Genomic DNA, 15,610 nt, shown 5'->3' on the forward strand with positions numbered 1-15,610 from the left:
TTTCTGGAGCTACCCAGAACGTACGTACCACCCTCCTGTCCTTCCTGGCTCCTAAGTTCATCTTTATTGGCTCAGCTAGCTGTAGCTCTTTACTTTGCAACAAGTCTTTGCATTTAATTGGGTCTCAACTATATATGCCTCAGATTTCTAATACAAGGTCGAATTAGTCTGGCTCTCTTACCCTGGGAATACTACAAACCTATATGATACAATATCTTATAAAAATACGAGTATGAAAGAGCCGTAAATTTGGATGTTTGAAACTTAACCCCTCATATTGGTTAGGGTACTCATTATAGTAGCGGAATAAATAAGTCTCGTGAATCGTAAGCACAAACCCTAAAAGTATGTGACTACATCATTTTGGTATCGTTGTCTATACATTTGTTTAGATGAGTACTACACCCTACTACATAGATTTAAATATAAAAGACATGATGTTGGGCGTCTTAAATATTGAAAGGCGTGCATGTAATTAGGTGTAAATTTTGACGTTCTACATACACAATTATAAACAAGTTACTAAACATATTTACATTAGTTTAATACTGCGAGGAAATCTTCGGAATTGTAACCTCAAATTGTAGAGCCTTAATTCTCGATAAGCATCAGTACAAAGCATATAGTTGTTGAAACGGCAGCATCTTCTTTATTGAAGATGCAATCATTATTGTCATAAAGAAGCTTTGGGTTTCGGTTGTTTAAAGTAAAAAAGACGTGAATGAGATTCTCTGTATGTATAGACGTTTTAATTTCAGACGCTTATACATGTTTATCGTGATGCTGAATAAGGATAGTAATTACGTCAGTCTGTATTACTAAACCACTTGCTATAATCATGAACTTAAACCGAAAAGCCTGAATTTCATATAAAAGTTAAAAACAAATGAATAGATCTTAAGGCATCACCATCATTACCATCTGTTATTACATTAGATAATCATTGGACTCTGAAAACAATAAAACGTCTAGCCGCGCTAAAAACAATAACATAAATCAAACCAACTATATTCATATCATGCCTAAGACATGCAAGCATACAATATTCACACACCCATCTTCTCTAAATTTTGATTAACTTACTAAATTAGTCCCAAATATCTAGTATATTATTCTACATTCAGTGTGTGCTTTTGACATAGTTCAAAATCTTAATGCTATATAGCACAGTTCTTGTAACATGTAATGTTTACATATTTTGGGACATGAAGCTGTTAATAACGTGTTCACTCGGCTTCTGGCCAAATACATGAAAATAAACCCAGCAAAAATACAAAATTTATTTTGGCAAAAAATGCTCATCATTATTTTTGAGTAGGACAAGTACCATTACCTTTGGGACCACTGAGAGTCTGAGCAGACCTTAAATACCATACAGCTTATCCTTCAGAAGTTCAGATTGAGAGCTCAAACCAGGACCCTAGGCTTTTATTGATTAAAAATTTGAAAGTAAAGGGATGGGATTGTTATTAATTTCCTAAAATTGACTGCAATAATGCCTTTCATATTTTTTACATGCTTAAGACTATTCATATTCAAAAGAACAAATAGTGTTTGTAGAATTGTAATTAGTTTTGAAATGGTTGAGTACAATAGGGTTTTGACAACTATCTTGATCAAATTTAACATGTGAATCTTATGAATCCCAAGAACTTGATAGTAAATGAGCCTTCAGGGTTAAGGAAACCAATGGAATTCAGGATTAGAGTTTTTACCTTGCATTTTGGAAGATGATCTTTTTGGTCCCTGTGTGCTTAATTCTAATACAAAAATGACCTAAACGACCACAATTTGCTAATTTAGCTAAATTGGTAATACAATTAAAACAAAGTAAAATCCAAAGACCAATAATTTCATTAACCTTTAGACAAGCCAAAAAAAAGATTCTTTGCTTATCTTGCTTTTGCTCAAGTTGCTATCTTCCATGAAGAGGGGACCAACTATGAATAAATCAATAGTCAAAGATAATTATATTGAGAATAAATAAAATAAGAAAATCTTTGAATTGATGGAACAAAGTATATCGGAAAATTTTATAAGCTACTAAAATAGTTCCCTTGTTTTTTTTTTAATAAGAATAGTTCCCTTGTTAACTAAATAAAAAAACAGAGCCTTCGAACTCAATAATGCAACTCTCGGAAAAAAATATTCTCCACAATTTCCTTAACCCCAAGACCATTTTACATGAATTTATAATCAAAACCATGTTCCATTCAACTCATTTTATTGTAAAATCATAAGTCTCAAGGCAAAATTCTTGATGATTCAAAAATTTGAGATCTTTTTGTTTTATCAGTTATAGACTTTGTTTTTCGTTCGCGTAACAGAGACACAATTAATAGCTCATAAACTTGCTCGAGACACTCCATTTACCTACCTTACATATTCTTAATCTGCTAAAAAAGTGATTTAACCGTTTCTTTTAGAAATTCAAAGTTGAATTATGAGTTTGTTAAGACAAAAAAAGAAAGAAAGAAAAAAAGGTTTGAACACAAAGCTTTGTTACTTAATGGAGAACTCCAAAAACGTAACCAACTAAAAAAAGCACCATTACCCTTTCAAAAAAAAAAAAAAAAAGCACTCATGCTTTCAAATTTTCTCTACTTAACTCACTATCATCATCACAAACATCCACAATCAGTTGAGATCTCTGCAAATCACAGAGCACCTTTGCAGGAATTGAGCTTCCCCTACACAGCTTGCAGTTAAACAGAGCTTAGCAGGATGGAGAAGTTACCTATGTTAGCTTTTGTGATGCTTATCCTTCCTGAGTTTCACTAACCGTTAAACCTGCAGCAAAAACAGAGTAATCATTAGATAACTACAAATGAGTGATGAGGTTGATGAGGGTGTTGAGGTTAGATTAGAGAGAGAGAGACTAGTGTAAGTGTGTAACGTTCCAAAGGGTTGGCGTGTCAAAAACTGGTGCCCTTTTCCTTCTGCAACGTCCATTTCACCTCTTCCTTAAAACCCCATTTCCTTATCTCACCACAACAACCCAACTCAACTCAATGACCTGAGCTGAGCTGAGGTTTCCTCTCTCTATTCTGCTTCTCTCAGAAAAAAAACCCAGCTCTGTTTTTCCAGCAATCGAGTGTTGGAAATGCTGCCGAGGCTCAACGGGGTTGTTTGGATGGAGGACAGGGAGGACAGAGACGCCGGCGAGTGGGCCAGAACTGCCGCGGCAGCCGGCGCCGGGAACAGCAAGGACGAGATGGGTTCTCTGTCGAATTTCAAATCCATGCTGGAGGTTGAAGATGAGTGGACGTACATGAACAACAACGGCATTCAGGGCCATTCTGACGTCAGAGACTTGACGTTCTCGCCCAGCTTTGCTGACCCAGAAAGCTTGCTGCTCAACCAAGTGGACTCTTCGTCTTCTTGTTCTCCATCTTCCTCTGTTTTCAACAACCTCGACCCGTCTCAGGTTCACTACTACCTGCCTCAGAACCCATCATTGTCTTCTCTGCTCAATGCTGTGCCCAACAACCCTCTGGACCATGGCTTTGATTTGGGCTGTGAAATTGGGTTTCTTGACAACCAAGGCTCCGGTGGTGGTTCGAGTTTGATGAACAGGGGAGGTGGGGTTTTAACCGGGTTCAATGATTTGAGCTCCAACACCCACATGCAGGCTCAGAATCTGTGCTCCAATTTGCAATTCTCAACCACCCGCTTGCCTCATTTGCTTGAGAATGGTAATAATTTTTCGGGTTTTCGAGGTGTTGATGATACTACTGGCAATGCTTTGTTTAGCAATAGGTCTAAAATGTTGAGACCCCTTCAGCCCTTATCTTCTGTGGGAGCACAGCCGACTCTTTTTCAGAAAAGGGCGGCGCTGCGGAAGAATTTGGGTGGTTTGGGATCGGAGGGGGGACTGGTCTTGAGTAACTGTGAAGGGGATAAGGGGAAGAGGGACATGGGGGAAGAGAATGAGAAGAAGAGGAAGTTTAGTGGTGGAGATGATTGTGAAGATTTGAGTTTCGATGGCTCGGGTTTGAACTATGATTCAGATGAGTTTACTGAGAATACTAAGATGGATGAGAATGCCAAGAATGGTGGGAATAGCTCCAATGCTAATAGTACTGTTACTGGTGGGGAGCACAAGGGGAAGAAGAAAGGGTTGCCTGCTAAGAATCTGATGGCTGAGAGGCGCCGCCGGAAGAAGCTCAATGATCGGCTGTATATGCTGAGATCCGTTGTTCCAAAGATCAGCAAAGTAAGAATTCATTTCACATTACACCATTTTTATTGTGATCTCGAGTGTGCATTGATTTTATGTGTTATGTGTCATGAGGTCCTCAAGATTCATAAGCAGATGTTTTTTTTTTTAGCCTTTTTCATTTGATAGAGCAACTTCTCAACAATGTTTCAAAATGATGTGGTTCAAAGCAAAATTTGGTATTGTATGATGAAGAAAGCTTCATATGTACTTCTTCGAAGTTTTGGCATCTTAGACAAAGAAGCTACGAAGGAGAAGGCTTTTTGAGTTTTATGTTGTTCTGTTTCATGAATATTGTGTGATCAAGTAACAAGTTTTGTGGTTGTGCTATCAGATGGATAGGGCTTCTATCCTTGGGGATGCAATTGAGTACTTGAAAGAACTTCTGCAGAGGATCAACAACCTCCATAACGAATTGGAGTCGCTCCCACCCGGGTCTGCATTGACACCTACCGCAAGTACTTTTCATCCTTTGACACCCACTCCACCTACTCTGCCTAGCCGTATTAAGGAAGAGCTTTGCCCCAGCTTACCTAGCCCGAATGGCCAACCTGCAAGGGTAACATTTTCAGAAGTTCTTTCTTATTATAAATGTTCTAGTTAAGAATATATGTTCTATGCCTTCTAGTCAATCACTTCAGGTGATTTTACCTAAATATCAGGGATGACAAGTCACTATGTTCGTTTAGATTAATGACTGTTATAGTGCCACTATCTTATCAAAATTTCATTGCAGTGTTCTAATGTTGATAATCATGTAGGTTGAAGTAAGGCTACGAGAAGGAAGAGCTGTGAACATCCACATGTTCTGTGGCAGAAGACCTGGTCTCTTGCTCTCCACTATGAGGGCTGTAGATAATCTTGGTTTAGACATCCAGCAAGCTGTCATTAGCTGCTTCAATGGGTTTGCCATGGATATATTCCGGGCTGAGGTAATATTACTTTCAGTCATCTTTTGTTTCTAGAATAACATTCCATTAATATTGTCATTGCTTAATATTGTTGCGAGTAATACTCTCTCATCAGACAGTCTAGTGTACATGTTATGTTAGATATGTCAAGACTGTTTATTCAAACCACAATTCAGATATAGATATTCAATCCAGCTGGTCAATGGATTAGAATGACGGTTTAAAACATAACACGTCAAACTGTCTCGAGAGCAAAACATTTTCCTAAACGAGAAATGTATCACAAATTCAGAGTCCACTAATTCAAATAAGAGTTCCACCGGTCAAGTGGTTTAGAATGACGATTTAATATGCAACATTTCAAACTGTCTCAACAATATTACATCTTCCTTAGTAAGAAATTTTTTATGCTCTTACTAAATAAGAGTGAAACGACTAACTTCTCTTCGTTTTCAGCAATGCAAGGAAGGTCAAGACGTCCACCCTGAGCATATAAAGGCAGTACTTTTGGATTCAGCTGGGTTCCATGGCATGATATAGGTTGCAGCAGAACAACAAACTGAAGTTGCTTTACCAAGATAGGAGAGGAGTCGTGCAATTTGTCCACCATGTTTTGCTAGCCAAAGCCTAACTGTGCCATCATCACATTTTAATTTAGCAGCTATTGAAGAAACTTTGTAGGTTTGCTTTGTATCATGGAAATTCAGGTTCTTGGTGCCACTGCCACCTGAATTGACTGAAAGTTTGTAATTCTGAGCCTTTTCTTCAGGTTCTTAATAAAGTGTTCCTTTAGAACCATTGTGTTATCGAGTCCTATAGTGAACAGAAGGCCCATCTCAAATCAATGGAATCGGGCTTCATCCCCGGTTGCTCGAATTCTGGGCTGGTCCCTAGCCCGGAACTAACTCCGGTGACGTAATGCGGTTGAGTTTCTGAGGATAAGATTACGAAAACAGAATGAGAGCTCAATGGTCCCAATCCAGATCATAATCACGAGGGATGAGGTGTTTTTTTGTGTTCGCAAATACTTTTGCCCATCATCCTGAATATTCCCAAGGGAATATGACTTCTTTTACACATCGACCGTTCGTACTGTCGGTGAGAAAAAAAGGGCGTGTCAAGTTCAAGTTTTCCCATTTCATGTCCAAAACTAGAGAATGACCCAAAGCAAAAGCCGAACTCACAGGACAGACACAGGCATCTGCTGATCAGAAAAACACAGGCTAGCCTAACTCACAAACCTTCAACAGGGTTGCAATGGCAGAAACAGTATTGTAAGAAAGAAGTCAACAGAAACTGAAAACTAAAGATAATTTCTTCATTAACCCGAAAAGCATAAAATTAGACAATCTGCGCACGTACTTATATTACAAGGCAGGAAAATAAGGAGAGAACTGTACAAGATGGAATTGTTTGAGAAAGCAAGTCTCACAGCACCTTACTCGAAACTAGGGTGTAACTAATATTTATCTATACCTATATAACGCAGACAATTCAAGATACCAACTCCAGAAACATGCCCAAAACTGGATAAATCACGTGCCTTCTACCCGGGACGTATCAGGTGAACTTGAAGTCCAATAGAGAAACGAGCTGACATCAATCTCGATTAGTTCATATATCCGAATAGTTTAATAGCACTCTGACAAAAGAACTGTGAATATGATCACCCCCCAAAAATCTACAGAACACCAGTAAGAAACCATGATAAATGGCTTAAAGCATCTCTAGTCGAATAATCGATAATATATCTAGTCATACCTACAACCAGTCCTAACACTTCTCAGGCATAGATGCTCAAGGAAGATCACTGAGACTTTCCCTCTCTTGCATCCACACCCTCAGCAGGCATTGCTGGGTTCTCCTCCCCCAGTGACGTTAAGGTCCCGGGGTTCATTTTCTGAACCTCCTCTCTCGTGTAGATAAAAATCTTCCGGACTATGCCACAAAATTCCCTGGTCACAATGAAAAACAGACTTCAATCGACTTAAATAAGCAATACATTAAGCATTTTCAGATCCATGCAAGATAGCTACTTACTGCCACGGATCATCTCCAACAAGCATCATGTCACCCTCATCATCAGTATAAACAATCAGCCAATTCTTTTTTGGGGCCATTAGTTCACCACCAAATTCAAACAATTGGTCCAATTCAGCAATCAGTTCATCATAGTTGTTGAACTTCGTAAGATCAACAGACCTACCAAGTGCAATACCCTGCTTGTGAACCTGTACAAGTAGCAAAACATTCTGCTTCAGTATATTGTCAACAGAGTTTTACATAATGTCCAATACTATATGTAGATAAATATACCTTTGTGCAACTCCTAGTTGAAGAGCCTTGTGCTTTACCCTGAACATCTCTGGCATGCTGCTGAGAAGTTTGTTTATCCGACTCATTAACAGCTAGTAAATTATCCACTGATTTTGGTCCCCTTGACTTTTCCAACTTCTGGTCAGACTCCAAGGTAAGTGCTTGGTTATGACGAGCTGATTCATTCATTCCAGTTCTCTGTGATGAAGTTTCTGGTGTTATGAGGGGAATGCCAAAGAGCTTGCAGCTTCCATCTTTAGGTTTAACAGGCTCATGTTTCAGTAGTGACATATGCTTTGGCACGACTTCCCGTGCATTCGCTTGACTCTCAAAATGAGATGGGGGTGGTGGAGGCATCATCCAATTTCCTTGTGGTTGCTCAACTCTATGAACATGGTTAACAGAATGATCATTCAATCCACCATATCTAACATTCTGTTGGGCTTGGTAAGATGCATTGCCAATAGGAACCTTCTGATTAGAGTCCAAGCTAAGTGACAGCGATGAGGGTAACATGGACCATGAATTCAAGTTAAACTTGCCTTCCTGATCCAGTGAATGCTTTCTCATTGAGTTAGCAGATGCTACTGCTTGATCAACAAAGGGCTGACAGATACCATGTGAGGCGTCACCATTAGTCCCAAAGCCTGATAGCAAATCTGTGTAGGTTGGCTCATGTCTCCCTGAGGGCATCCAGTTATCTGCACTGGAACCAAATCTTCTTGAACCAGACACTGCATCAATCCTCTCATCATCAACCGAAGCAGGCCATGCAGTAGACTTTTCAGCTGTATCAGACTCACTCTCCACAAAATTGCCTCGCAAGGTCGAGAATTCTTGACCTTGCAAGACCCTTGAATACCCACCTCCTTGTAGTACAGGGTCTACCGTTACTTTAGATGATCCTACTGAATAACAATGAAAAGGAAAATTTAGTTCTTTCGAGTAGGAAAAAACTAACAATGTTCTGGACCTAACTACCCAGGTATCTAAAACAGATTGCAACGGCAGTAAGACTATACCTTCTCTTGTGAGAACCGAAGAGTCTGGAGAAGAGGGAACCATGTTTGGGCGCGGCCTCTTTGGCCGTGGCATGGGAAGAGGATTTAGTGCTGGTGGAGCAAGAGCAGGCTCTACTTTCCAAGATGAAACTCTCTCTGGACGAGGTATGGTTGAATTTTCATCCCATCTCACCTTTAATAAACATAAGAATGTTAGTTTTAGCATGTGAAGAACAACATAACAAGCTGCCTTCAGAATTTATACTACCTTAAGGGACCTCCATTTAGAATCTCGCCACCTTTTCGGGTCAGCATCTTCAATTCCAATTATGGTGCCAGTAAACCTACAACATTATCAAATATATTATACATTTTCTTGAAGTTAGATAGAAAGTAGAAGAAGACAAAAATAAAAAGCAGCATCCATTAAACATACCTCTGCTCTGGAGCTTCTTCACCTTCGAACCTCATCTTAAACCTCATCCCTATAGAATAGTTGTTTTTCACAGACTCCATGTACTGATCAAATGGAACAATGAACTCAGCAGGGCTTGTCCTGTACAAGAACATATCAACATGAAATAAGTCTTAACAAATCAAGGGGGAAGTGTTTCAATTGTCACACCAATACAATCGCAAAAAATCTAGTACGTATACCAACTATAAATGTTGAAGTAAAAAGTTTAAGCAAAATAGTTTGAACCAAATAAAACCACACCTTGGCTTGTAGTAGACAGTGAACATGGTTCCTGTCATAATGGCATGCCATGCAGTTGCAAGTACACCAAGGTGCATGCTGTGACTAGATATTACTGAAGATGGAACATTGCCCTGCTGTCGCATTGCACGTCTAACACCAACACGGAGCTCCCCATTTTCACCCCTAAAGTAAGGCAACGGTCCATTATCAGATAAAGAAATTGAGGAGCAAAAGAAAATAAAAACAAGATCCCAACTGCAAGTCACTAACCTTAGAAATATAAATGCATCCCCTGCAACAAGCCTCTTGGAGCTTACGAAAACACTCCAACCACTTTGAAGCAGATGCCTCCTTGGTTGACCTGTCATTCCCATCATGATGGTAATTTAATTAAAGAAGATGTAAAGCCTAATTGTCGCCAACAAAGCAAATCGGATTAAACTACTTGTCGTCAAATTGTGCATTATTGTAATTCTATCTCATATCAATTACCTCGGAAGATATGTCGGAAGCGCCACTCATTTCCATGTAAATCTTTGGCAACCAACTCCTGGGTTGGAGGTTGGCGAGACATGTCCTGCAGAGAAAGCCACATTAGAATGTAATCTACCTGGCAAAATGGAAGGAATACAACAAACTACTTGCTAAAAAAAAAACCAACCAGTTGTGGAAGGCATTCATCCGCATGCCGCCTTAGAACAGAAAATCCTCCATGAGTGCTCGTGTCTGAGGCTGTTAAGGTCTTACAGAATGAATGTACTTGAAATCTTGGCGGCGGAGGTGGGGGAGGTTCCTTCTGCACTGCATTCTCATCTTGCTGGAATTAAAAAGAACATGAAAGTGTCAGAATCAGATCCCTTGTCGATGCAAATACAATCAAATCATTGTACTAATCCGTATCCTCCTAACGAAACTTACAGTTGGCTCAGGAAGTAATGTCACTTGCGCAAATACCTCATCTGTGTCAGGCTCAGCCTGTAATTCAATAGAAATACATTAATTAGTTTGCCAGGCTAATTTTAAGTGCATAAGCTGAAAATCCAATAACTAAACACCTTAGAAATGGACAATCCGTACCTTCAACTGAACATTGATCACCTTGCAAAGTAACTTCGGTGGAAGATTATACACTGGCATCTGCTGGTCAGCCACCTGATTAGTCGACGCCTCCACCTGAACACCCAGAAAAAAAAAAAAAAAACAATTCAAACAATTAGCAACTTCCCAACAATTACCCACAGCACCTCCAATTCACATCGATATGAATATATACCAACCCAAAAAAAAACACATATCAACCATAAATCTGGTCAAAAAAGCTCGGAACCCAAATAAAGGTGGAAAGAAAATGAAAGGGGTTGAAACAGTAGGCAGAGACGAGGGAGAAATCAAAAGCCGACCTGCTCGATGTGTCCCTGAGGGAAATAAAAGACACGCTCCCCTTCACGTGGCACGGTCACGAGCGGCCCGGCGCAGGCGTGCCACAGCTCCGTGTAGAGTGCAGTTTCAGCATCTACCGACATCAAAATCAACACAGCAAAATCAGAGAAAAACAAACACATGGAGCGACTTTTTTTCTTCTTTTTTTTTTATATATTATTTTTTCGGCCCGAATTATCCCATCACATGGAACTAGTTGAAGAAGAAAACCACAGACAAAACTCTGTCACCAAAAAACGAAACCGGAATTACCTCTGCCGGCCGCCGGGACAGTGGAATGACCGTTCTGCCTTTCCGCGGCATTATTCCTGCCGTCGTTGTGGTCGCTGAAACCCGAAGAAAAGCTCTCTCCTCCTCTCTGGTTTCCTCCGTTGTCCCTTATCGAAACCTCCGATGACGTCATTTTTCAAGGCCCTTCAACACAGATCTCTCATCTGCCACTCCCACCTCTCTCACACACACCGTGAGATCTATTCGCCGGAGCCCCGATTCCTTCAACCACTGAAACAATCTAATCACTCCTATCTCTCTCACACACACACCTCAAATCGGTTTTACGCCTCAAACCTCACTATATAACCCGTCTCTTTCACACACCTACAATTTTGACCTATCTGTCTCCTCTACTAGCTTCACGAATACCCCCACCAAATTTCAGACTCCGAAACCAAACCTCGCTCAAATCTGGACCAATCCCCTCGATTCGACCGTCAATGTCCGCCGCTCTCTCTCCTCTATCTCCCTCTGCAACTCACGGCGTCTGTTTCCTTCCTTCACCACAGCTCTGCGCGCCAAACCCGCCTTCAAGCTCTCTCTCTTCTCCTTTTTTTTTTTCTCTCTCTCTCTCTCTCTAGCTCTCTCTGCGTCTCTCTTTCTTTGAGTCTACGAGTGTCTGAAAATGGGGGCTTAACCTCAGTGGTCAAAACAGCGTGCAATGATTTTCAACCGCAGTCAATTTCTAACCATTCTAAGAGCGCGACCCGGAATCACCGGTGACCTAGCCCTTTGTTACCGGCTACAGCCCGCTGGCCCAGTCACCAAGCCCCATACAGCGACAACCCCGATTAATAATGAAGGCGGCTTAACGCCGTTTGCGCTCTCCGTTACCAGGTGTCGCCGCGTTATTGAGGGGCAGGTAACGACGTTAAGTGAGAAAAAGTTGTTGTGTTTTAATTGGGGAAGTGGCATTGTCGTGCTATTAACGGGCAGCCTTGGATGGATGAGGAGGGTAACGAGGGGTCGTACTTAAATACCCACCTTCCCTTTTTCGAGTATGCGCGCTTCATAAACCATGGTTACTTTATTTATTTCTTTTTCTTTTTTTAAGTTCTATAAAGAAAATTATCACTTTTTTAGTTGTATAAACTTGGTTGGTTTTATGTTGGTTTTACTTTCTAGTCACACCTCCATTATTTAACTCCTAAGATTCTTTAACCAATTACAATCGAACATTTACAAATTTTTTACTGCATTATTGTCTTTGAAGAAATATATGTCACAATCTTTTAGTAACACTGGATAACTATAGTAGGTGAAGATAACTCACATGATGCAATCTAGATGCCACGATAGTGAGCAATGAATATCGTTTTGAGTAATGAAGATAATCATTTCTTTTATTTTTATGTCGTGTATCGGTAAAATGAGACGAGTCGATCGTGCAAATAAATTATGTATAACAGTGTACCGTATATTATATTGTATTGTATTTAGTATGCCCATACAATTAAACTCGCTGGATAAGATATTTTCTAAGAGATATTTTGTACTCTTTCCTTCCTAGCCATAAACGTTGGAAAAGTATACTCAATATTGATATGGAAAGATAAATTACATTGTTAATGTAACAATTAAGATATTTTTTAAGAGATATTTTGTACTCTTTCCTTCCTAGCCATAAAAGTTGGAAAAGTATACTCAATATTGATATGGAAAGATAAATTACATTGTTAATATAACAATTAAGATATTTTCTAAGAGCCAAGCGATGAATCATATCATTATTAATATTCTTTCAAAGATTGTCATTATAATGACCTTACCAAATCGTGGTGTACGTTGCTTCAATGTCTAAAGCAACGCTCTTACTATTGTTTTAGGGCCCTATAAACTTTGGAGCGTAGATTAATATAATACGAAATAATTTACTTTAATTTGAGAGAAAATAAATTAATCTTACTTTAGGGTAATCACAATTTGTCTAATAAGAAAGAAATAAATCCTTCCAAAAAAAACTATGAATAGGCTTAGTTAACCCACCTGCCTTGCCCTGATTATAAGATTACGGGGATTTAGCTTTTATTGATTGTCTGTGAGATTTAGTAAGTAATTTTACTTGGGGGACGTAATTAAATTGAGGTTTTGCATATCAAAGAATTAATAATCGGATCTATACTATTAATTAAGAAAATTTAATTTGTTTGTCATATGGTCGAACGGCCTAGTCTAGAACCCCCAGGTCTAGCGTTCGAATCTCAGCTTCATCCCGTGGCCAGCAGATTTAAGGGACCCTTTGGGTTCGTGCGTCTGCGGTGCAGTGGATTAGTCTGGCTTTGCCAGACTTTCGACATGGGTGTGTGAGTTACTAACAACTAACCCGATCAAAAAAAAAAAAGTCACGTGGTTGGGGGAATATTTTTTTTTTTTTTTAAGTTTGTTGGGAAATAAAATGAACGGGGACCCACGTGTATTGTCTAATCGCTAGTGTGTATGGTCTAAAGCAACAAACGGAGGAATCTCAATCTCTGTCCGGGAAAAGGTGATATTATATTAATTGGTGTTAAAGTTAAAATTAAAAACACTTTAATTACTGTCCATATATACGCGGCTCTCTCCCCTTTTGAAACATCAAAACGGTTCGTTTCCACCGCAACCACATCGCTCAAGTCCCGAGGCGGCATCATCTTGACATTACCTTCACACTTTGTCAGGATCAGAATTTCTGGGCTATCTACGCATCGCCTCATAAAGACCGTTAGACTTGACTTATTAAACTATTTATCTTAAAAATTATTTTATGCATTTATAAGTGATCCGATACTTTTAAGATGATCTCAAGTCTCAATATTTACTATTTATATTTAACATTTTTCTTTAATAAACAAAATGTGAATTACATTTAATCCAGCGGTCCATTTATGTTGATGTAAATGCACGTCGGTGCTTTGAATCACTCCCTCTATTTTTCTTCCTCTTTTACAAGAGAATTTTCTTTTTTGTTATAATACATGAGAAAATTATTTGTTCAGTACCATTTGATTAAGTCACGTAATTTTTTAAAAAAAGTCAATTTTTTAATTATGAAATTAATAAAATATCTATGTTCGTTAATTCATTTTGTATTCGTTTTTTTTATATTTTTTCACACACACATGGGGTATCTTGGAAGAATCTTCTCAACTGTTCCCGTTACTTTGGGTTAGGCTGATGCTAAAGTTAAAGGGTATATGTGTGTGACATGTGAGAGAGATTTAGCAATCAATTATTTAGCAATTAAAGAAATCATTTTGTTTAAAGGGTGGTTCTAGACTTCTAGTTGGACCTCTAAATTTGATATTTTGACCTCTAATTTTTTGCAATTATTAATAGACTTTGTCAAGTCATATAAAAAGACAAAGAGATAAAAATGTAAAAAAAAATAATAATAATAAAATAAAATACTCTTCTTAGTTCTTACCTCCCCAAATATATAACATTCAATTAATTTTTTTTTTCTTCAGAATTTCCTTATATTGCCTATATAGTTTTATAATTTACCTAAAATAATTAAGTAAAAACAATAATTATCATTTAATACAAATTAAATTCAAAACAGTCTAATTTTGAATTTCCTTAAACTAAAAGATATAGTTATTACTCGATCTTCCAACCCAAAACCCTTGAAATTTTTCTTTTAGCAAATTCAAAGGGATTCTAGCAACATCTCAAGATTAAGAACTAGCCTTCTGATTAATTTTGATGCAGGAGAGACCTACTCATAAGAGAGCAATATCATGTGATTTTAATTCATTTTTCTTTTCGTGGTTGAATATACAAATAAAAAGTAGAGTAACAGATTGTTGTATCTCATGTTCATGGGTGTTTTGGTAAAAATAAGAATGTCTACTTAGCTTTTCACGTATTCTAAAAACTAAATTAGAGGTGTATTAAGTATGGGAGATCCAAGTAGCAAATTTGGAGGTCCAACTAGAACCACCTTTATTTAAATTTCGATCGTATTGTTGAGGCTAGAAATGATAATTACATGTCTATAAGTAGCTAATATGCATGTGACATAACACATGAAAATAGGACATAAATGTGTGTGTGCTTGAGCCAGACTTTGGTTGTACAATTTTCTGATTCTTTTGGTGAGAAGTGTGACAACTCATCACTCGAATTTAATGGATGGAAATTGAATAACACATGTGGGAATTTCATACTCGGATCAAGTAAAACTTCCATCATCTAATATGTCGTGAGGCTACTTAGGGACCAACATATTAAAGTGAAATAGTACGATTTGCCTAATTTATGGACCATTATCATGTATATTTTGGCCATTTTTATTTTTATTTTTATCATATGTTAAAGAAGTTGTTCTTTCCCCCAAAGTTTTCTGTAAGCCTTCCTCCCTTCTTGTCCGGCGGCCCTCCGAGTCGGCGTGGGCCTCTGGCCTCGTCGGCGCGCGGCGGGTGCAGCCGGACGGGATCTATTGACCTCTGGTGCATAGTATCCTTGATGGACAACAGTGGGATATCCCCAAACAAATCAAATCGGAGTGGAGGAGGTGATGGTGACGGCGCCAGTTTATTCTCGTTGGAGATTGCAGGGATTTGTGGAGAGATACGGCGGAAGATTGAAGGAGGGAGGGTGGGGCTGTGCGTCCTGCGATGGGTTCCCGGTTTCTTTCTCTGGTGGAGGTCGGAGGGTGCGGATCGAAGTGGATGTTGGGGGGTTACTTTTGATCTGTATGCAGATCGAAGTCCGGGGTTTTAGGGAATGGATTTGGGAGGTCGTAGTTCAGAGGCGTCTTATGGCCGTC

The 15,610-nt window shown here is 38.9% G+C and overlaps 2 protein-coding genes across 3 annotated transcripts; one reads left to right on the forward strand and one right to left on the reverse strand.

The window, feature by feature from the left end:
- Positions 1 to 2,644: 2,644 nt before the first annotated feature.
- On the forward strand, positions 2,645 to 5,928 carry LOC133743033 (transcription factor ICE1-like). The gene is made up of 4 exons (XM_062170771.1): positions 2,645 to 4,216; positions 4,554 to 4,778; positions 4,981 to 5,151; positions 5,587 to 5,928. Exons 1-4 carry the CDS (start codon positions 3,104 to 3,106, stop codon positions 5,668 to 5,670), a joined length of 1,593 nt encoding a protein of 530 aa, XP_062026755.1. The 5' UTR covers positions 2,645 to 3,103; the 3' UTR covers positions 5,671 to 5,928.
- Positions 5,929 to 6,427: 499 nt separating this feature from the next.
- Positions 6,428 to 11,504, reverse strand: LOC133743032 (auxin response factor 2). Of its 2 annotated transcripts, XM_062170770.1 has the most exons (15): positions 10,840 to 11,504; positions 10,548 to 10,660; positions 10,225 to 10,320; positions 10,066 to 10,122; positions 9,809 to 9,964; positions 9,640 to 9,724; positions 9,418 to 9,508; positions 9,166 to 9,330; positions 8,884 to 9,003; positions 8,716 to 8,791; positions 8,469 to 8,640; positions 7,447 to 8,354; positions 7,171 to 7,361; positions 6,892 to 7,085; positions 6,428 to 6,811 (listed from the first exon to the last, which is right to left on the reverse strand). In XM_062170770.1, exons 1-14 carry the CDS (start codon positions 10,988 to 10,990, stop codon positions 6,938 to 6,940), a joined length of 2,529 nt encoding a protein of 842 aa, XP_062026754.1. In that variant the 5' UTR covers positions 10,991 to 11,504; the 3' UTR covers positions 6,428 to 6,811; positions 6,892 to 6,937. The 2 variants fall into 2 exon arrangements, with proteins under 2 accessions (XP_062026754.1, XP_062026753.1); XM_062170769.1 differs by having other exon boundaries at positions 6,428 to 7,085.
- Between the last annotated feature and the right edge of the window lie 4,106 nt (positions 11,505 to 15,610).

Source organism: Rosa rugosa, chromosome 4, assembly GCF_958449725.1.
Source record: "Rosa rugosa chromosome 4, drRosRugo1.1, whole genome shotgun sequence".
NCBI classification, from domain to species: Eukaryota; Viridiplantae; Streptophyta; class Magnoliopsida; order Rosales; family Rosaceae; genus Rosa; species Rosa rugosa.

What these genes read in the sequence shown, in the direction of transcription:
- LOC133743032 (XM_062170770.1), bottom strand. Translation starts at nt 10,990, where the DNA reads ATGACGTCATCGGAGGTTTCGATAAGGGACAACGGAGGAAACCAGAGA. An exon ending in CTCAGGGACACATCGAGCAG is followed by an intron (nt 10,321 to 10,547) that starts GTCGGCTTTTGA and finishes CTGGGTGTTCAG; the next exon opens with GTGGAGGCGTCGACTAATCA. An exon ending in TTCGGTTCTCACAAGAGAAG is followed by an intron (nt 8,355 to 8,468) that starts GTATAGTCTTAC and finishes ATTGTTATTCAG; the next exon opens with TAGGATCATCTAAAGTAACG.
- LOC133743033 (XM_062170771.1), top strand. Translation starts at nt 3,104, where the DNA reads ATGCTGCCGAGGCTCAACGGGGTTGTTTGGATGGAGGACAGGGAGGAC. An exon ending in TTGTTCCAAAGATCAGCAAA is followed by an intron (nt 4,217 to 4,553) that starts GTAAGAATTCAT and finishes TTGTGCTATCAG; the next exon opens with ATGGATAGGGCTTCTATCCT. An exon ending in TGGATATATTCCGGGCTGAG is followed by an intron (nt 5,152 to 5,586) that starts GTAATATTACTT and finishes CTTCGTTTTCAG; the next exon opens with CAATGCAAGGAAGGTCAAGA.